The 20,548-nt window shown below is 51.8% G+C and overlaps 6 protein-coding genes across 6 annotated transcripts; 2 read left to right on the forward strand and 4 right to left on the reverse strand.

The window, feature by feature from the left end:
• Nucleotides 1-82: 82 nt before the first annotated feature.
• On the reverse strand, nt 83-2,588 carry QC763_405800 (uncharacterized protein). Its single transcript, XM_062912224.1, has 4 exons — nt 2,204-2,588; nt 915-1,534; nt 437-863; nt 83-372 (listed from the first exon to the last, which is right to left on the reverse strand). Exons 1-4 carry the CDS (start codon nt 2,310-2,312, stop codon nt 167-169), a joined length of 1,362 nt encoding a protein of 453 aa, XP_062766195.1. The 5' UTR covers nt 2,313-2,588; the 3' UTR covers nt 83-166.
• Nucleotides 2,589-2,864: 276 nt separating this feature from the next.
• QC763_405810 (uncharacterized protein) lies at nt 2,865-4,268 on the forward strand (the record flags this gene model as incomplete). Its single annotated transcript, XM_062912225.1, has 1 exon — nt 2,865-4,268. One exon carries the CDS (start codon nt 2,865-2,867, stop codon nt 4,266-4,268), a length of 1,404 nt encoding a protein of 467 aa, XP_062766196.1.
• Nucleotides 2,907-5,588, reverse strand: TIM17 (translocase of the inner membrane). The gene is made up of 5 exons (XM_062912226.1): nt 5,207-5,588; nt 5,097-5,149; nt 4,839-5,039; nt 4,633-4,785; nt 2,907-4,571 (listed from the first exon to the last, which is right to left on the reverse strand). Exons 1-5 carry the CDS (start codon nt 5,220-5,222, stop codon nt 4,530-4,532), a joined length of 465 nt encoding a protein of 154 aa, XP_062766197.1. The 5' UTR covers nt 5,223-5,588; the 3' UTR covers nt 2,907-4,529.
• A 48-nt stretch (nt 5,589-5,636) lies between these two features.
• Nucleotides 5,637-10,167, forward strand: QC763_405830 (uncharacterized protein). Its single transcript, XM_062912227.1, has 3 exons — nt 5,637-6,724; nt 7,204-8,213; nt 8,276-10,167. The coding sequence occupies exons 1-3, from the start codon at nt 6,307-6,309 to the stop codon at nt 9,923-9,925; spliced, it is 3,078 nt and encodes a 1,025-aa protein (XP_062766198.1). The 5' UTR covers nt 5,637-6,306; the 3' UTR covers nt 9,926-10,167.
• A 2,059-nt stretch (nt 10,168-12,226) lies between these two features.
• QC763_405840 (uncharacterized protein) lies at nt 12,227-14,284 on the reverse strand (the record flags this gene model as incomplete). The annotated part of the gene is made up of 2 exons (XM_062912228.1): nt 12,227-13,051; nt 14,075-14,284. 2 exons carry the CDS (start codon nt 14,282-14,284, stop codon nt 12,227-12,229), a joined length of 1,035 nt encoding a protein of 344 aa, XP_062766199.1.
• A 5,430-nt stretch (nt 14,285-19,714) lies between these two features.
• QC763_405860 (uncharacterized protein) lies at nt 19,715-20,170 on the reverse strand (the record flags this gene model as incomplete). The annotated part of the gene is made up of 1 exon (XM_062912229.1): nt 19,715-20,170. One exon carries the CDS (start codon nt 20,168-20,170, stop codon nt 19,715-19,717), a length of 456 nt encoding a protein of 151 aa, XP_062766200.1.
• Between the last annotated feature and the right edge of the window lie 378 nt (nt 20,171-20,548).

Here is a 20,548-nt window from a genome sequence, read left to right on the forward strand (position 1 = left end):
ACTTGGAGTTTCCGTGGAAGAAAAACGTGAAATGCTATATGTACTTGCTACACCCGTTGAATGAATGTGCACATACAGCGGTGGGCGGTCTGACGGAGTTCCCCTTGCCTGGATTAGGTACTGAAAAGTAATAATGTGTTGTAGACTCTTTTTGTCCAGTGTAATATCATGCAAACTCCACCCTCAGCACTTCAATATGGTTGTTGTTCGTATAAGACACCACCAGCGTCTTCCCCGTCTCATCCAAATACGGGTGTGCCACACCGGCGTACACCAACCCATCATCAATAGGCATCGCCTGGAAAATCTGCACATCCGGCGTCCAAGGCCCTTCCAAGTTGTCCGCCGTCCGGATAAACACCGCCCCACCAGCTACAACACCAAGCACAGTCAGCCGTCCGTCACCCAATCCCAAGCATCCTTCAGGTAGACTCACCAATCCCCAAATGCACCAGCAAATAACACCCCCAATACTCACTCCAATGCACCTGTCCCTGTCCACTCCCCCACATAACCGACGTCTCAGTATCAAATCGATCCAGCACCTGCTTCCTCCACCCCTTCTGCTTTCCCCAATAGTACTCATACGCCCCCAAATCAAACGCCTTCTTCGCCTTCACCCTAGCAAGGTAGTGGTAGTTGATGGTACTCCAATCCTTGATATAATCCGGCGGCCCACCCCAAATATAGATATACTCCGAATTCTCATCCCGATACGCAATCTGATCACCATATCTGGCATATTTCTTCGAGTCCCACCACCAACCTTGACTGCCGTACCTGTGTGTAACGGTAGGGACCTCGTCGATGAGCTCAACTTGCGCCACGCCAGCACCGATTAAACCGAGGGATTCATTCCCATTCTGTCTTCCATCAGCACAATACGATCCCTCACAAGAGCACTGGAAACTTACCACCAGGTAATAGAGCACCCCCATCCCCGTCTCCTCATCAACCTCACACAAACTCGTCCCCCCAAACCCATACTGGTTCGTCTCCCCCCACTCCTCATTAAAAGGCACAAACTGCAATTGATGTGGCACCGGCTCGTCGTTGTTGAGATGGAGGTCCACCACCGTCAGTGGGTCGTCCGTGAGCAAAGAAATAGAATCCCGAACCATGCCGTGAAAGCCGGGCGGGTCAAGAAACATGTCTGTCACCCCTGGGGCAGCCCATAACGTGTCCCCAAAGATGGAGTACCATTTCCCTCCCAACTTGCCCGCAAACCCCAAGTCGCGGTGAGAGCACGAATTGTTGGCTATTTGGTAGCCTAGCCAGGTGACGTTTTCGATGTTGTTGGCTAGGGGGTTGGTGCCCGACGGGAGGGTGTTGTCTATTACGACTTTGTTGGGGAGTGTTGCGGTGGCGGTGTTGTCGAGCGCAGTGGTAGTTGTGACTGCTTCCGCGAGGGATGTGACCGGTTGGGTGGTGGTGGTTGATAACGTGGAATTTGTCGGGCTGACTACTGCCACTACCACTTCAGGGGATGTCGTCGTCGTAGTCGCGTTCTGTGGTTCTGGACAGGCGTATGATCCTATCAGGCCAGAGATGATGACGGCGGTTAGCCGGTGCATCCTCGAACCAGTCATGGCTGTAGCTATGACATGGAAGCCTTAAAAAAGAACGATAGAGAAGAAGAAGAGAATGCTGGCACCATTAGGCGATGGCCAAAGTAAACAGACCAAAAGAAAAAGCTGTGTCAAGGGAGAGAGTTACCAGCTGAAATGAACGGGCATGTTAAATCCAATGCCAACCGACAATCAGATGAACGACAAAGCCCTCCCAGCCTCCAGTGCAAGGCACCGTCACAGCGGGCTCGTGTTGCAAAGTTGTGCCTGCCACCTCGACTGGTCACCCCTGAATCTCAGAGAACGCTATGCGGGCCAAGAAGGCAAAGTCCCGAAGGGAGGCTCGGGGTATCAGTGGAGTTACCAGAAGAAAATGCAAAAAGCGAGATGCCAGTGGAAGCCAGATGAAGGAAAGTCCCCGTTGTCAACCAACAGGCAAACAGCAAATGATTCCTATTCTTTCTTGAAGGAAACCGGGGGTCCATGTTCCACGGTGCGTCTTCGTGACCCCCTGAAAGACCGTGAGCCGCATGCCTTGATGACGGCACCACAGCCGCCGACAGGAACAACAGGGAGCTTGATAGCAGCTCGGACTGATCTTGAGGAAGATAAGTCAGAAGCAGGAGCGCACCCACCTTGCCATCGGTTTCTTAGTTGGTGGTGGTGGAAAGCATCGCGAGCCTCATCATGGCGATGACGTAACTGTTGCACTTTTCGCAGCAACTTTCTAGCGAGATGTGGCATTTTGTGACTGTTTGACCGGGCTCACTCAGGTAGGGAAAAGACTTGTGATTGCGGATTTCTCGAGTCGAGATACCATCAGGCCTCGCTCTTTTGGATGTGTTGATCCTTTGTCCGAAGATGGGTTGACAGCCAGAGGGATTCGAGGTGGTACAGAGGTATCTGCGAAGAAGTGAAATGGCCGAGTGGTCGAAGGCGCCATGTAACCATGAAGAAATGTTGAAGAGATATTTTGACTATTATCCGCCTCGACACATTCCCGTGTTGTGTAACACTCTTCTCCAATCGGTGGCTGCCGTTAAACATCAAAATTGTGTCTGTTTAACATGCAAAAACCGCCAAGATCCTAGCGGCGGCATCTGATCCTCGCCACTGCCAGTCAAGCGCTGATTGGTTAGCGATAACGCCAGCGGCATCTCCTTATCGGTAGGCCTCTTGCATCCAGGGACATTCCGCCTTTGCATGAGCAGCTGGTGCCATTATCTCACCCGGTGAGGAAGCCTGTGATTTTCTATACGTGAATTGATACCTGGGTCAGAAACAATGACGGCCAAAATGGAATACAAACCCATCCCTCCCTCCCCAGCCCGCTTCAAGCCCCAAATTATCATCCACGGCGGAGCTGGCAACATCACCCCCGAAACACTCCCACCAGACCGCTACAGTCAATATCGTGAATCACTCCTCACCATCATCGGCAAGACCCATCATTACATGGTCACTCCTGAACCCTCCACCAACACCCTCCCTTCCTCCCTCTCCACAGCAACCTACGCCGTCGCCCTACTAGAAGACAACCCCCTCTTCAACGCCGGCCACGGCGCCGTCTTTACCCGCGACGGCTACAACGAGCTCGAAGCCTCCATAATGGTCTCGCACCCAGGTTCCTACCCCAAACGCGGCGTAGGCGTCACCGGCCTCCGCCACATCCGCAATCCCATCCTCCTAGCAAAAGCAATCCTCCAACATGGAGAAGATGACCTCCTCGGCCGCCATTCCCAATCACCCTCCGCAAACATGCTCGACGTCCCCAACGCCCAAGGCCACACCCTCATCCACGGTCCAGCAGCAGAACAACTAGCAAAGCAATACAACCTCGCCATTGTCCCCCAATCCTACTTCTACACCCAAACCCGCTGGGACGAGCACACCCGCGCCCTGGAACGCGAAAGGCAAAACCCTGGAAAGAGCCTCGCCACCTACAGCAAAGAAGAATATCTCCCCCAAGGCACCGTCGGCGCCGTGACCCTAGACGAGCAAGGCATCATCACCGTCGCAACCAGCACAGGCGGCCTAACCAACAAGTTGACCGGTCGAATAGGCGACACCCCCTCCGTCGGGGCTGGATTCTGGGCAGAAGAATGGGCTGAAGAAGGGGACCCTTCTGGTCACGCAGAGTTAAGATGTCGGCCCGGCCCAGTGGTGGTGATATCTGATGCACTGAAAGGTCTCATGGCGGATTGCCTGCCTAGCCCGTTCAGCTACAATCCTGCGTTCAAGACCCCAAATGTGGTGACTACGCGGGCGATGGCGGTTTCGGGGACCGGGAACGGGGATTCGTTTCTTCGTACTGCTGCTGCGAGGACCGTGGGGGCGATGGCTCGCTTCGGGGGTGTCTCGTCAAAGGAGGCGGTCTCGAAAGTGGCAGGACCAGGGGGAGAGCTGGAAAAGAGTGCAGGGGATCGGTGGGGTTTGACGGGTGAGGGCGCAGGGGGCATCATTGGTATCGAGATCGCGGAGGCTCGAGACGACAACGGGATGTTGCTCAATGCTCGCTGTGACGTCCTTCAGGACTTTAACTGCGGTGGCATGTTTCGAGCATGGGTTGATAGGCGCAGCCACGCGCATTTCCGGGTGTGGCAGCCAGACGGATCGACGCCGGCTGGCTATGAGTCCGAGGATGTTTTCGGGATGGATCTAAGGAGAGCCAGCAAGAGGAGCGAACCTATAGCATTTTAGAAGATCTTGGACAAACGTGAGCATGGTATAAACAGTAATGAAATATTATTCAGATGATTGTCTCCACCGTTTTCGGCATCACGGCCATGCCCCCCTCCACATCGAGACGTTACCAACCGATTCTATGTTACAAGGGAACGCCGCCACCCAAGATCCTGACCGTCATATATGCGTACGAAAATACACGTCCAGCTCAGCAGAAGAGGCCGGAGAAAGAGTTGAGAGGTGTTGGTAGACCAGTATGAGATTTATTGATACATTCTATGCGAGGTTCATTTCGTTGGAAGGTGGTGGTTGTGGGGCCTGGGTGAACACCACTGTTAGCATGCACTGCGCTGAACAAAAGCAGTTTCAGACAACATACTTCGAGCTTTGTGGAACCCGCCATCATCTTCTGAAAACCAATACCAACACCTTCAATGACAGCAAGAAGGACAGCGCAAGCAATGGCACCGTTTCTCGCCGCCTTATAGCCGCCACGGATGGCGAGCGAGCCACCTGTGAAGAAACCGGCAATCTGGACTGTGTTAGCGGTCTGCTACCAATTTCAAGATTCCGTAAAAAACGTACGATGGCGTTCCATGGATCCTCCTTCTTTCTGACGCCCTTCACGGCGCAGTCGTATGTAGAGAAGAGACCACCCCAGACACCAAAGTTACCACCCAATACTGGCGCGCGCATCTTGATAGCTGTGATGGCGCCCACTCGTCTCTCGCCATAGGGACTGTTTCTGAAACCCTTGATGCCGTGCCAGATCGTACCACCGATAGCCTAAAGAGGATGTTAGTTGTATGGAGGGGTCGAGGGACTGTCGTGCGGGAGACATACACCCATGGCGAAGGCACCGCCGAAATCGTTGAGAATGACCCATGGGCAGGGATCTAGAAACCGATATTAGAATCTATGTCGATCGTTTGCAGTAGGCAAAGGGTACTCACCTCTTGTGTGATCCATTTTGATGTGTGATGTTTGGGATTACTCGGTGTAAAGGAAGGCGGCGCGCAGGACTCGACTCAGCACCGACACTTGGTTATCGCAGGGGGGGAAATTGGGTGATAGTTATCCGGAGAAGGAATCTAAGAATCGGCGATGGAGGGGTCACGGTGTGTTTGCGGCGGTCGTCGATGGTGGGTTGCCAGAGGCGTCGTTATCGTCCAAATCTCTCGATTCTGCAAACTTCGGCTTGATGATCTCAGAAGCCAAAAAAATTACAGGGATTGTGCCGTGCACAGACCAGTTCCTCCACCAAAGGTAGCGCCAAGACAGTGCGAGAGCCGCCCCGCCGTTATCGGCGACGGATAAGAACCTGGTTTCGATAAGAGTTGCTGGTGGGGCAGGGGACCTTGAGCACATCGGACAGTGGGCAATTGGTGAGAGTCACAGAGGAAGGTACATAACCCCGCTGACAAGAAACAGCTAGCTTTCCGGTGTCACTCTCTAGGCTAGTGCAGGGGCAGATGTGATGATGCTATCGGCACGGCACGAGACGGGGAAGATCTCATGAAGCCGGAGTTTCTCAAGTCAGGTTCAGCTGTGATGTGTGCTGTACACTGTACATAGATACAGTTGGCAAACGGGTGACCTCGTGACCACGCTGTGCTGCCGAGACAATCCCACATCATTGGCGGCGTCGTGGTTCGTCCCCCAAGGTCGATCTTGGAGAGGATAGATGCAGTAGGGACATGCGGTGTGGTCTCACCCTCACCCCTGGGCGAGAGAAACAAAAGAAAGTCAGGGGGCTAACACGTTTTGAGCCATGTGTCCCATCGCCGGGCCTCGTAAATCTCGCACCACAATCGGGGAATGGCATTTGCTTTGTCGAGAAGCACGCGTCGTGGCGTTTGATGCTTCTTGCCGGCCCGGGACGACCTTCCCATTGGGTATATGAATAGGGGCTGTCCCTCAACCTCATGCCACCACTGCTCCCAACCTTCTCCTGCATATCTTTGCCTATCGACATATCTCCCGCAAGAGCGGTGAGATGCCTCCGTCCTTCTTCTTTCGACCTGTTCGCGGTGGTTTATGAGAGCCGTCAGGAATGGTGCACTTCGACCCTGATCTCGCGTCATCCGCCCGGCCCAGCAACAATCTGAAGACACGGTGTAACATGGACGAACTCGGAGAGCCCGGACCTCTGTCTCAGCAAGGAGAGTCTGTACAAAAGACAGAGGCCACCGACAACGGCCTCGTTAGACCTGTCCCCCAGAACTTTGTTTGGCGTTTGTATGGGAGGAGCAACAGCAGTTCGACATCTGTGAAGGTGAACCCCAGCGATATGGCTCTCGGCGTGCCCGTCCTTCGGGAGACGTTCGATCCCTGGCGATGCCACGACGGCCACGACGAAGATGATGGAGGTTGCAAAGGATGCATCAAGATCAACAAAGCTAGGGCCGCGGCTGCATCTCTTGCCACGCCGCTGGCTATGGCATCCATGGCATCCCACGCTGGCACCACCGGTGAGTTCTGATGTCTACTCAGCCTGTTCAACCGTTTCAACCGCTGGCCTGGCCTTGTCCCCCGCAAACCCCCACACCCCTTCTGCCTGCCCCGTAAAGGTACCTTACCAGCCCGCTGGCCACATTTTCGATCGTCCCACCGTGGGGTGCATCCGTCCCTTCTCTTTGGGGCGTTTTAATCCTGTCATGGAATCTGGGAAGCCCGGATCTGCGGGTCTTGGTGGTGGAGTTGACCCTGAGACGTGGGGCAGGGCATCCTTGTGAAAGCTGTTCTAGGCTGTTGCTAGCGCGGGGCTGTCCCCGTCCACCGGCCATGACAGTGTTTTCCCCGGAAATGTCGTCAGAGCAACTTTCCATGTCCAAATAAAAGTCAACGTCCGTCTTTTGGAAGAAATACACTTCAGCCTTCTGTTGGGATTGCACGGCTGAATTATTGATTGAATTGCGCTCATGCTGACAATCTCTACCCAATCTCTCAGATCTAACCGCGACAATGGCTTCGCTCCAAAGCCGTGAGCTCGACGATAGTTGCCCTGATGCCGCTCCCGATCAGCTCCAAGAGCTCAGACACGATGGCTCGGTCCTCGCCCTGGCCGTATCCGACAAGTACATTTTCGCCGGCACCAGCAAAGGGGAGATTGCCGTATGGTCGCTAGGCACCTTCCAGCCAGTGCAGACAATACAAGCCCACAAGCGCAGCGTGCTCTGCCTGCTGTTAGCTGACGACTTCAAGTACCTGTTCTCGACAGCCTGCGAGCCCATCATCAATGTCTGGTGCCCCCGAACGTTTACACGTCTCTACGAGATCTACAGCACATACGATGTCGGTGATGTGTTCAGTGTCGCATATTCGCCACAACGAGAAATCGTATATGTTGGCACACAAACACAGGACATCCAGTGGATCAGCCTGAAGGACCCAGAGCGAAAGTCCTCCCACGAATCGGCCCACCATCCCGATCGACGACAACATAGATTCTTTGACTCGCGCGCGGTTGGCGGGACATCAACACCTCGACGGACCGAGGAATTTTACGCCTTAATACCCAAGGCCGAACAAGTGCTAGAGATTGACTCGGGTGCAATTCGACAGTATGCGCATTACGGCTGGGTGTTCTGCATGCTGGTGGCCAAGGGCCCAACGGTTCTGGTCGATTCGGATGAAGAGGTCTTGATATCGGGTGGAGGCGACGGCACCATCAAGCTGTGGAAGCTGTGTGATACCGGGCCGGACTACGAGGACGGTAATGTTGTTACAGGCGACATTGAGGAATTGATGGCTCTCGGAGAGGATGATAGCGAGTCCGTCATGTCTCTTGCCATTGATGGGTCCTTCTTGTACGCCGGCAAGCTGGGCGGTATCATCGAGCTATGGGATCTGGACACGAAGCAGAAGTTGAGGGTCATCAAGGCCCATGACGGGAACGTCAATGTTCTCAAGATGAGCTTTGGGCTTCTCTGGAGTGGAGGAACTGGTGGTTCTGCCTCGGTAAGACCTTCATGGGCGCCCAAAACGACGCTAAAGCTATCACTTACTGACACGACCAACAGAAACACAGCACAGTTCATTATGGTAGAGACACCAACGGTGCGGCGCAGAACATTAGTCAAAAGTACCAGTGCCTGAGTCGATGGAAGGCTCACGACGCCAAGATCCTGTCTTCTGCCACAGTCGTTCACAACAGCGATCAGCTATTCCTCACTGGTGCCAATGACAACACGGTCCGTGTTTGGCGTGTTAACGGCATGCCATCCCAGACCGAGGACGGCACAGGGCCAGCTGAGGATATGATGATCCAATCGCTGCGGGAGTTCATCTCTTACAAGACTGTCTCGTCACGGCCTGAATTCACCGAGGACTGCCGCAAAGGTGCCACCTTCCTCGGGTCTCTGTTCAAGCGACTGGGCGCTCAAGTGGAAATGCTCAGCACCGGCTCCTTGCACAACCCCGTGGTGTACGCCAAGTTCAGCGGCAAGCTGGAACCAGCGGAAAAGCGCAAGAGGATTCTGTTCTACGGTCACTACGATGTTGTCCCTGCGGATATGAAGGGGGACAACTGGCAGACTGATCCGTTCAAATTGTCTGGGCGAGATGGCTATCTCTATGGACGCGGTGTGAGCGACAACAAGGGACCCATTATTGCTGCCCTGTATGCCGTCTCGGACCTGCTGCAAGAGAAGGCTCTCGACTCGGACATCATCTTCGTCATCGAGGGTGAGGAAGAATCCGGTTCGCGAGGATTTGCTGAAGCCATCCATGACAACAAGGAACTCATCGGGCATATCGACTACGTCCTTTTGGCAAACAGTTACTGGTTAGACGACGAGGTTCCCTGCCTGACATATGGCCTTCGTGGTGTACTTCATGCTACCGTCTGCATTGACTCCAAGCACCCTGATCTCCACTCTGGTGTTGATGGCAGCAATATGTTGTCGGAGCCGCTTACCGATTTAACGCTGCTTGTCAGCAAACTCAAGGACCGCAAGAACCACGTCAACATTCCAGGTTTCTACGACGGCATTCTTCCCCTGACCAAGGAGGAGGACCTTCGGTATGATGACATTGCCAACATCCTCATCCGACGGAATCCAGCGAACGGCCCCATTGAAGCTCTCAAGCGCAGTCTCATGGCGAGATGGCGCGAGCCCAACCTGACAATCCACAGATATAACGTATCTGGACCAGACGGCAGCTTGATCAGCAGCCACGCCACGGCCAATGTCAGTATCAGACTGGTCCCCGGCCAGGAGGTGGACGAGGTGATCAAGAACCTCAAGTCATTCCTCAGGGAAGAGTACGAGCAATTCGAGAGCGACAATACCCTCACCATCAGGATTGACAACAAGGCCGAGCCATGGCTGGGTGTGCCTGGAAACTACATCTTCCGGACCCTGGAAGAGGCAGTCATGAGGGCCTGGGGGCCAACGGCGTCCGAGGACAGCAACAACGGTGTCTCTGTCGCGTTGCCACCCAATGGAACCAACGACGAAACTGCGCCAAAGACACGGAAGCCTCTGTATATTCGTGAGGGTGGTTCTATCCCACCGATTCGGTTCTTGGAGAAGGAGTTTGACGCTCCGGCGGCTCATTTGCCCTGTGGTCAAGCGAGTGACGCGGCACATTTGGATAACGAGAGGTTGAGGGTGGTGAATTTACAGAAGAGTAGAGAGATCTTTAGCACCGTGTTCCGCAAGTTGTAGGATGCTTGTGGCAGTGGAATGGGCAGATCAAAATGGCGTTGGTGAGATGGGAGAGCTTGGAGTTTTCAGTAGTTTTTGAGTTTTTGGGTTAGAGTAGCGTCATCAGCGAATAGGATATTTGTTTGCACAATACTGAACCTGTAAGACAGATATTTGTCCAGGAAGGCACGTGTAAGATTCGCTGTCTATTATAGTTAAAACGACGAATAGCCAAAGCGTCCTTTACTAAGGATTTAATTCAATTCTCCACACCGCTACTTTTATATGGAAGGTAAGATCATTGTAGATCTTCCATTGAATTTTTTTAATTTAAATCTAATTAATATAAAATCGTGAACTGTTTTACCTCAATAATCCTTTTCGTAATATTATAAATGATTGTCGCAATCCTGGATGAAGAGCTAACCCACGAATCATTACTGACCAATTGGAAGTGGAGCGATGAGCTCACAATGAGCGTAGGGAGCCACAGGAAGGAAAGGTGATCCACGGGTCTATATATACAGAGGAACTAGATAGCTGGTAGATAGTTTCGCAGTATGCAATACAAGTCACATTCTTTGGTATCAGACTATTGTGATTGAGATAAGCTATTGTTGTGCACTGTTTAGCTGCACTGAACCAATTGTCTAGAAGCACCTGCAACTGAGTATCCCTTTCAGAGGTTCTCGATCGGGGTTCGTCACAGAAATATGTTATTTATAATAGTTAGAAAAGGGTATTATATCTTATATAACATCAATAGTAATGAATATTGGATGAAATCCTCGCTAAAAAAAAGCTTTTGCTTTGGGTCGTTTATATATAATAGACAGTGCGGTCTCCGAAGGATCAGGAGAAGCTCGGACCAACACAACCAAGCACTTTGAATGTCAACCCACCCATTAGGCAACATCCAACCGCCTACGTCGGCGAACCCCGCACATTCTTCGTCTCAAGATGGTCGATACTCATTTCTAGCATTTCATCACACTAGATCTTGTCTTTCTTGAAACCTGGACAGAAGTTGAGATGTGGCAAGCACCTGTTACCGACGGTGGAACATGGGAAGGATATCCCCAACCGCACTCAAGCCGAAGCCAGAGAAACCATTCCCAGGCGTCAGTTGCTTCTTCTTGCACGCTACTACTTTACAGTCCTGGCTCTGAAACCCATGCGGATATCACGGAGGATCCACCGGTGCTTGATATCTCTGAGTCTTATATCGGGGATTCCGTCGAACCTGCAGATGATGTTTTGATGGCCGTCGAGAAGCCTGAGCAGCCTTTGGATGATGCTACTTATACTGTTGAACACTCTTCTGGCCTTGGGGGGGTGCCTGATTCTTTATATGACAATATGGCTATGTCTGAGGTTTCTCAGGAACTTGGACGGGGCGGGACAGAGGAGGAGATGGTGCAGTCTATATCAGTGATGCGGAAGCGGCGTTGTGTGGCTTGTCGGCGAGTACATCCCCGTGGTGTAGTAAGTGTTCTGGATAGGAGATGTGGTTCTGACTTTGGTGCTGGTTTACAGTAAGAGCATGATTAAATGTGATCTTGAGGGACCGCCTTGTGGGCGCTGTAGGGAGTATGATAGGGAGTGTGTTCCGACGACTAGGAATCCCTGCCAACTGGATGTTGATGCTGCACCAGTGCAAGGAAATGTGACGTAGGGGTTGACGGGGTATTGGACGGGGTTAAAGGGGGTGGTGAGTGGATGGTTCTCTCGAGACGAAGCAAGGTAAAGTGGACTTGCCTATCTTGCGCGTGAGTATTCCCGTCCTAGAGGCTGGATGGACTGAGTTGTGCTGACTTTGGCGGTGCGTTGGAATAGGAGGATGCGTGTATGTGATGGCGAAGGGGCCCCTTGTGGGACTTGTAGGGAGCATGGCTGGTGGTGTATTCTGAACCCGAGAAGGGAACCTCGTCAGAGACATTGACTGGGAGTTACGGCTACATCATGCTAGAAATCGATCGCTGGAGTGGGACAGGCTTTGGGCGATGATTCGCCTGGGGCCAAAGGTGGGGAGGACAAATGGTAGGTAGGGAGGCACGTTGACCGGGGCCTGTCTTGGTGGTTTGGGTCACTCGCTAGGTTTATATATGTATTTCACAGTCATCAGAGTGAATGACAAGATGAGTTCCCTTAGGTAGGGCGAAGCCCCGTCCCCGTGCACCACAGCTCATCGCCCTAATAAGGTTACTCAAACCGTACCAATTTAGCCTAGTTCTCATCCCACAGCTCATAGCTTTCCAGATCCTCCCGAGATGCGTTTTGGTCCAGACCTGGGCAGAGCTTGTTCTGAAACAGGAGTTCATGTTACGACCCACCCTGGTCATCACTGGCCGCTTTTTGGCCAGCCAGATTTTGCGTTGCTTCATTGCGTATGACCCCCAGAGGACCTTTGCTTTCATCTCTTTCGTCTCCCTTCGTTGTCGAAGTTCTGGGGAGGAGTAGTGGCGTCTTTTTGTTGCCCTCGTTGGGATTATCAAGAAAGAGTCCTGACATCTCAATGTCGCGATCTTCAGCGATGAGCTCCATTTGTACAGCTGTAACTCCCGTACTGCTCGACGCTGTAGACCATGTGGTTGCTGTAGAGCGAGATCCGGCCGAGGATAACGTTGTTGCTCTATTCGCCGACCAAGCATGAAGAGAATCACCATCGTTACTTTCTAGCAATGGGCTCAAGCTACCTTCTATATAGCCAGACATGGTGGTTGAGGAGGTTTCGGGCCATTTCTTCAATGAATTTTCATCTTCTGCGTTCTCCGCCATAAACTGTGGACTCCACAGATCATCAGAGGCCGTGCTGGAAGAGCTGGGTTTGACATCAATGGTCTGGGCCAATTTTGCGTAGTGCTGCCATCTTTCCAGCTCGAGTCGCCGGCTCTCCACGGCTAACTGGGTTAGATCGGCCGATAACTTGGTCGAGGGGGAGCCACAAAGATGTATGTCAGCACCGTGCTCCTGGCGAAGATGGTCGAAAACCTCTGTTGCCGCAATGATGTAGGCGACCCTAAATCCCGGGCAACCTCTGACGATGTGGCCATACAAGCTGCCTGATACTGTGTCAATCACAACCGAGCCGCTATCGCCACCTTCGACTGGAGTGTCGAGATTGATCGGGTAGAGCTTTTGCGCCTTCTTGATTGCACAGTCCCCTTGATACAGCGCTCCTGTCGCCAACGTACCGCCAATTCCATCTCGAGCTGTTGATGGCCATGACTTTATTCATGCGCTTTCCCACTCCAGCCACATTGTGGATCATGACTTTGCGTATCGCGGTATCTTGGGGGTATGATATGGTGTTTGCCAAAGAGTGCATCATCTCGTTGTTGTCGAGGGCATTCAACGCACAATCGAGACGCCGGTCTGGATGTATGAGATCAGAAGGCAATACATTCTTTCTTGGTATGGAATCCAATTGCCAAACCGTTTTCGCCGTTTGTCGTGGCCAACTTCGGGCCGGCCTCTCCGTGGGAGTTCCTACTGTGGAACCGACGCTATTGATACTCGGGGATTCCGCCCAGGGCTGTGACTCGACCACAGGTGTAACGCTTGCGCGGGTAAGAGCTGGATCCAATTCTGTTTCTGATTCCATGAGATCTTCATCATTGCCGTCACTGTCGCTCATACCGTCAAAACTACAATCCTCGAGACCTGGAGGGAGAGGCTCCTGAGCAGATGTAATGTGGAGGTTGTCCTCTTGAGTTTCTTAATGTGAGTAACGGTGATTTGGTAGTGGGGATCATCGATTCTGATAATTGCACCACCAGTGACGCAACGGAACGGTAGAGGGTTGGAGGCCCTGTATTTAATGTGAATCCGTCTTCCAATCAGCTATGTACCTTTTGGTGGGTTCGTCGCGGGGATATTCTGCTTTCCTACCGCAAAGGTGGTTCTTTCAAAGCCCGAAGCTCCCTCTGCTTCCTGGTCGGGTTGAGTTTCAACACCTGATGACCCTCCTGCAAGAGTACGGGCTGGTACATGTTTGCTCTAAAGGCAGTGTGCTGGCACCAATTCCAAACTGGGGATATTTTTCAGACACAGAACTGCTGCGAATAGAGTCCTCAACGAGAGACCGTGTCGCGGCATTTGTGCAACAGACCATAATGATAGGCTTCGCGGTCTCTTGTCGTGTACCTACCATGTCATGTAGAGCCGTACGAATATGTCGGCATAGCCAGGATCGACATTCCTCAAAACATCTTCGATGTCAGGAAGGATATGGACGTCGAATCGTTCCTGGGCTGGGCCGCTTGACCCCCATGCCTTCTTGAGCAAGCCAACCCGGGGCGTGTCAATGATCTCCTCACATGACAGCTCAGGACTTTCCCACTTTTTGCGCTTGAGCCGTTTAGGACTCAGGAAAGACATGGTTTTGAGGACGTTCAATTGGAGTTGATCATGCTGTAGGACTGACGCGCGGGCAAGAATGAGCGGGGACATAAAAGAGCACCGTGACATACATCGTGAACTTCAGGCTGCGCTGGAATGGATTTCACTTTTGGCTGTCGCACAATTGCTACCCAAAAGCCAGCCTCTAATCTGCAGAGTGGCTGAGGGCTTCGTTTCGGGGTCGTGCTAATGCGTAAGGTGAGGTGTCTAATTGGCTGGGGAGCATGCCGACTAACCTGCATGTGCTTCAAGGAGATTATTGACCACACCGAATTCAAAAGGAACAACACCTCGTCTTAGCCAAGATTACAAACATACTTTGCCCTGAATAGAACACTAAAAGTTTTTCCCCAGTTTACATCTTACAACCTCAGGAGAAATGTCGTCCCTTGAGAAGTATTATCTGCGCCATATGGACGGCGTTTTCGTGCTATCGAGGACACCCAGAAACCTTTCAATGGAGGACGCTCGGCTGTGCTGGTCCACGAAGTGTACGGACAATACTATCGGTATCAATGGCGCCTCTTATCGGGACACAGTCCCACAACCAACAGAGGGATACGTGATCCCGAGAACACATTTCGACTTGTTCAGCATCTGCACGACGGCAAGATCCGAGAGCAATTGAGACTCTGCTGAAGTCCACAATATCGAGTGCATCTGACGAAGAATGTGACAGGTACATTGACCTGGCAGTCCGTCTCCTCATTATGATGAAGATCGGCGTTCCGAATAAACAACCCATGGCCCGCAGATTTCTCCGATGGGAGCAGGGAAAAATCAGGGACTTTGTGAGTGACTTCTTCAAGGAGTCACTCAAACTCAGTTTACGAACGAATCAGACTGCCGAAGATGCACAATGCTTGGAGCATCAACAAGGTCGGAGGGATCAATATCAGCTTTACTGACAACCTTGCTGACCATCTGCTGTTGACTGATGATGATTCAACGCTGTTGATATTTCATCATGCCTCGTTTCTAGAGTGCCACCTACAGTATGCCTTCCAGTCTTCTTCACCCCATCCGTAGGTAGATAGCAGAGCATGTGGGCTGGATACGACAAACGCAGCACCCATGGCAACCTTGAACATGGGTTCTGGTAGATTGCTTCTCGCCCCCTTGACTACAAGATTGCAGCGTTATTCTGCTTCTGAAACATGAACTGTAGCTTCCACTCACATACAGGCCATTCTCGGCACCTCTATACCCGGCAGACCTCGTGCATGAAACACTGTCCACCATTGCGCTCCTTTTCCAACAGTTCGAGTTCACCTTAACCACGCGGAGGGGCCGGTTCAGCCGGAACTCGTCGTGGCTGCGGAAGCTTCGCCTTGCCCACGAGCAGTCAGGACAACACCCAACTGGAATCGACCCTCGCCTCTCTATTTGTGGCACCCTCCAAGCCCACGACCGTCAGATCGAACGGTTCCACTTCTGGAGAGACAGCTGGTGATCCTGAAACAGACCTATGATGATACTACGCCGTGCTCTTTCCAGCAGTGGTGGTATGATCGTCGGAACGGGGTGCAATGGTACACCTTTTGGGTTGCGGTCCTTATGTTGCTCATCACGACCGTGCTGAGTTTGTTGCAGACGATGGCGGCTTTCTTGGGTGTATAAGACTTATATCCCGACTGTTGAAGTTAAAGGGGTGGCGTAAGCTCCGAGAGGTATCCGGAGACTCAGAGAGACCTTGTAGCCCTTGGCAAAATTAGCTATGATAGAAGATTTCACTGAGCGCGGGAATGGAAACCTTTTCGTACCCCCAACTCCACCTCGCACCCGCCAAGCAGACTCTTATCTGAAGTCTTTCCATTGTCTGACCTGTATGCGGAATGTTGCTTTGCTACCCGACCCCCTGATCAGCTTCATCACCCTCCCTAAACGCTGAGTCAGTATGCCGGAGATCAGACTTTGTATTGTGGCTGCAAATAGCAAAGCAAGCACAGCACTCATACAGGCCACCACCTCGGACTCGAGTATTCATCATCGTGTTTACTTTCTCCCAATTGGATTAGACAGTTCCCATTCCGAGGTACGGGATTGGACCCCTCGGACTCGGGTCCCCGACTCAATGAGGTTAGGTAATTCAAGGTCCTCACCAATCGGAATATTCCTGGTTTTGCTGGAACACCTCGCATTCGCTCACTGCTGGTGCACCTAGCCTGCCGCTTCTGGGTGCATCTGGCGACAAAGACTGCGTATTAACGCTGGGCCTTGTGTGAGGTGTTGCATGATCCTAGCATCTCACCGAGCTCAAGAGCATGCCATGGCTAGGTAGGTACCTGGGCTTAGTTGAACTGTGTATAAAGGGACCAGCCCTTCTCCAGGATCGAGCAACACTGCCTTCATGCCATATGAACAATTGCTTAAACAACGTCTTAACCACATACCTCGCCTATCATCTTGAAACCTTTCCAACTGCAAACCACGCCCAATCCCACAGGATTACTCAGAATTGCTACTTGGTAAAAGTAAGGCCTCGTTGTTTTTACTTGTTTTGGTTTGATGCAAGTTATACGCTAGGCTAACCGCAATCTAGAGTTACAAGATGAATCCCTCGAGTCAAAGTCATGACCTTGCTGGCATTGGAGTATGGTCAGGATTTTCGGCATGTTTCACAAGCAACACTGGACCGACGATAGACATCAAGATAGAGAAGACCATGCTCTCTGATGGGAAGAAAAAGGCTGCCATGGTTTTTACGGAGGAGGGTTCGGGCAATAGGGATAAGGTTACCAGTAGCTATAGCCCTGTGGCTCAATGGCTGACTGAGAATTCGAAGGCTGCTCCATGGACCCACATCAGGAGTTAGAACTATATAAGGAAGAAGAACCCCAAATAGCCTCCATAAGTCTAGTGCTTCGAGCAGGTGGCAATAGTCCCTAGCTGCCTATCAGGAGTTAGAGCTCAACTGTGGTTCTGACACTATGAGATAATTCTGCATTACCTCAGCTGAATACCGAATCCTCTCAAACCTTACTTGATCAAGCTCATCACTGCAGGGAATGCTATGCCTCGAGCCCATCAGCAACGAGTCAATGCCGGTGGCACGCACACCTCAACCCCAACTCCCGTGTATCAGGCACTCAACAGCGTACCAGCCCCGATTCGATTTTATCTCTGGGGAGGAGAGAGAGTACGAAGTATGCAGTGTGGTGAAAGTAAAGGTGGGGCATAGGGGATATACAAAATGATCTGAGAGGTATTTTGCTGAAGAGAAGCGTATGGAGCACATTCTGGGCAAGGTTGAAAACACGGATGTCATATAACAGGATGGCCACAACAGGAAATTTGGGCATCAGAGGACATTAATGGCAGACTGAAGCTAACCCCTGACTCAAGTGGGGCCATCTGGGGAGTCCCTTAAAGTTGCCATGGCAATATGGCCACAGTCACTAACACCATACGTTTCCATCTTTCACTCTTCTCGCATTCCTCCATTAAGGCTCCAGTCTCGGAATCCATTATGCTTTATCCATTGTTCCATCATACCTAGTACGCCCCCTTCCTCATTCTAGACCGCTCTACCCACAGGTGACACCGGTGATGTCTCCAACTCGTATCTCATTCCCGTCGGGATGCGAACCCGAAGTTCTGTTGGTCTTGTCTGCCTTGTCATCTCGGCAGGAGACCCAATGCTGTTAAGCTCCGTGGGTGGGCTAAAGTCCGTCAATTCGGGAGGCAAACGATCGCCGTCCAGTTCCTTCTTGGTGGTGCCTTCTGCCAGAGAACCTGAATTCGCAGTATCAAGCTCGGGCTTTTGGCCATAAGGAGAGTTGTTGTCTCCGGGAGGATTCCCGTTGCTGGTCTCCCTTGTGCGTTGTGTTCGGGGGCGTATGTAGGAGCAGAAGCAGAAGCTGAACAAGGCGACGAGAACAAAGGTGCCTCCGACTGCAGGTCCGACGGTCAGGGCGATGGGCTTTGGGAGGCGTGGTGGTGGCCATGGTAAATGTCGATAGGGTAGTGTCTTGTGTGAAGATCAACGTGCTTGAAAGAGTGGATGAATCAGCTTCGGATGGTGATGACTCGGAAGAAGTTGCGTCAAGCGAAGTTGTATCAGAGGCAGTTCTGTCGGAAGAAGTGCGTTAGGAGAGGTTGTCTCAGATGAAGTCGTGTCTGAAGAAGCGAAGAAGGCCAACCAGACGAAGTCCAATAAGACCGAGGCAATTCAGAAGAGGTTAAATCAACGCTTGTCAAGTCATGGCTTGCAGTTGCACTGGATAAGCTCTCTTTCGATAGCGACTCTGAAGAGAATGACTTAGTGGAAAGGATGCTGGGCAAAGACTCTTCAGATTTCTGACCGGTTTCAATACCCGTGAACGTGGTCTCCCCGGAACTAGTGGTGGTGCATGGCGGCAAATCGACGTCTCTCCACACAAGCTGGATCACAGGGGATACGGAGGCAGAGATAAGAGTGCGTTTCTACGTGTGCCGGCTGTCATCGAAGATTGTTGTCAATGTACTTTCGGTTGCTGAAACAGTAACCAAGGGAAGGGCTCCATCTATGACACCTTGGAACGGACAGCTGGCGCATGTAAACATCCCAGTGGTGACTGTCTGGATACATGCTATCGCGTGTCTGTTGAAGGGTTCTCCAGAATAAAGGCCGTATCCGCGTATCGATTTCAGTCAGTATGGCACCCAGTTTAGACTCATCCAAATTTACTGAGACTTATCTAGACAACTTACGTCGAGCAGCAGAGTGCGCCAGTCTCGTCACTTTCTAACAGGTAGGCAAAATCGTGAAGGACATCGAAATACTGACCATCGCGGGTCACATTGTATGCAGTAGACCACCCATCTGGGCGGATCAAGCCTCGGGAATGGAAAAGACCTGCCGAAAAGGGATATGCCGGCATGCGTATCGGGAAACACTGCCGATCCATGCAGCCGGTTGAAATGTACATATAACACCCATTTCGGTTCGTCGAGGACCCAATTACACATGATGAGCATTCTGGCGGTGGTGTAGTAACTGTTGTCAAGGGCGCTATGATGGAGCGGGTTGGCATCCATTCTGCGATTGCTGTGATTGCAATGCGTAAGCGATTCAATGGGGTTCTCGGTCGTGAGAATAACACGGTGGAGATGTTGACTGCTAACTTCAAACAAGGCGGTTGTTAGTATAAGAGATAGTATAAATCAAATGGGTGCGGGGTTATGAGAAGCGAGACAGAAAGCAGCACGCACATGCAAATCCATCTTAAGCAACTACTGATGACGGCATCATAAATTCCCCTTCATCTGTCAGTGCAACCCATACATAAACCGATACTCATGTCACTTGGGTCACACTTCACACGTCGGGTGACATCATTCAGCCTTCATCGTACAAGGTGTCATCTTCCATAACATTTGTTCGACATGGCTACGCTGAACCGGTCTCAAGGAAACATCATTTCAAGATCAAGCTCCAGGACACAGCCCAACCATAGAGCAAACCTCCCAGATATGCCCATCCAAGTCCTCAAAGCTGCGGTTGTACATGCCCATATCCTGCCCATAGTTCTTCAACACATACGGATCTGCCTTGCCACCTGCATTGACCGCCTGCTCAATAAACGCATCCACACTCGCTTTGTCTTTCGCCATGAAAGAAAAAAGGGCCTCGGTCGACTTGAAAGCGTCAACAACGGATGTGCCAGGCCGGTTGAATGTTTTGAAACGCTCATGGATATGAATCATGAGAGAGACTTGGGAGTTGGCACCGGGAAGGCGGAATGCGGAAGATTTGTCATCGGACCAAAGCTTGATGTGGTCGAAGTCGAGAGCGACGAAGAAGGCGGTTGCTTTCTCGAGATTTATGGTTGGAAGATTGACAAAGAAGGTAGGGGGGTTGGTGACACTGGTTTCGGAGGACATGGTGACCGGCTGGACTCTGGTCGCTCAGGGAAGTTAAGTGAGTTGTTAAAGGATGCTGTGTGGGAGTTCAATTGATGGGATGAAGGCTGGCAAAGATGTCAACTATTATACCCATCATTCAACGTTCACATCATCGATAGACGGCATGATATTTGTCCCGAGCTGCGATGAGCTGACAATGGTTTGGCTCTTTACCAAGACATGGCGCGTCTGTGTTGGGAATCGCGCGTCGCTGCCTGGAAGCTAAGGTGGCATCGGGCTGGCCTGCTCGCGTCCATTGCACGAGTTCCCGTGATTTGCCGGGACTTTCTCCAATCATGACCGCGGGGCACAGGCCAGGGAGCCTCGTGTTTGCAGTTTTCAAGTATTGACCCGAGA

This window comes from Podospora pseudopauciseta, chromosome 4 (assembly GCF_035222475.1).
Source record: "Podospora pseudopauciseta strain CBS 411.78 chromosome 4, whole genome shotgun sequence".
Classification (NCBI taxonomy): domain Eukaryota; kingdom Fungi; phylum Ascomycota; class Sordariomycetes; order Sordariales; family Podosporaceae; genus Podospora; species Podospora pseudopauciseta.

Excerpts from the sequence above, each read along its gene's own strand:
- QC763_405830 (XM_062912227.1), top strand. The coding sequence starts at position 6,307 with ATGGTGCACTTCGACCCTGATCTCGCGTCATCCGCCCGGCCCAGCAAC. Across the intron at positions 6,725-7,203 it reads ATCCCACGCTGGCACCACCG|ATCTAACCGCGACAATGGCT; the intron begins GTGAGTTCTGAT and ends CCAATCTCTCAG. Across the intron at positions 8,214-8,275 it reads GAACTGGTGGTTCTGCCTCG|AAACACAGCACAGTTCATTA; the intron begins GTAAGACCTTCA and ends CACGACCAACAG.
- TIM17 (XM_062912226.1), bottom strand. Across the intron at positions 4,786-4,838 it reads AGGATCCATGGAACGCCATC|ATTGCCGGTTTCTTCACAGG; the intron begins GTACGTTTTTTA and ends AACACAGTCCAG. Across the intron at positions 4,572-4,632 it reads CGGGTTCCACAAAGCTCGAA|GCCCCACAACCACCACCTTC; the intron begins GTATGTTGTCTG and ends GTGTTCACCCAG.
- QC763_405800 (XM_062912224.1), bottom strand. The coding sequence starts at position 2,312 with ATGCCACATCTCGCTAGAAAGTTGCTGCGAAAAGTGCAACAGTTACGT. Across the intron at positions 1,535-2,203 it reads ACTAAGAAACCGATGGCAAG|GATCATACGCCTGTCCAGAA; the intron begins GTGGGTGCGCTC and ends CTGGCCTGATAG. Across the intron at positions 864-914 it reads GGGTGCTCTATTACCTGGTG|AATGGGAATGAATCCCTCGG; the intron begins GTAAGTTTCCAG and ends GATGGAAGACAG.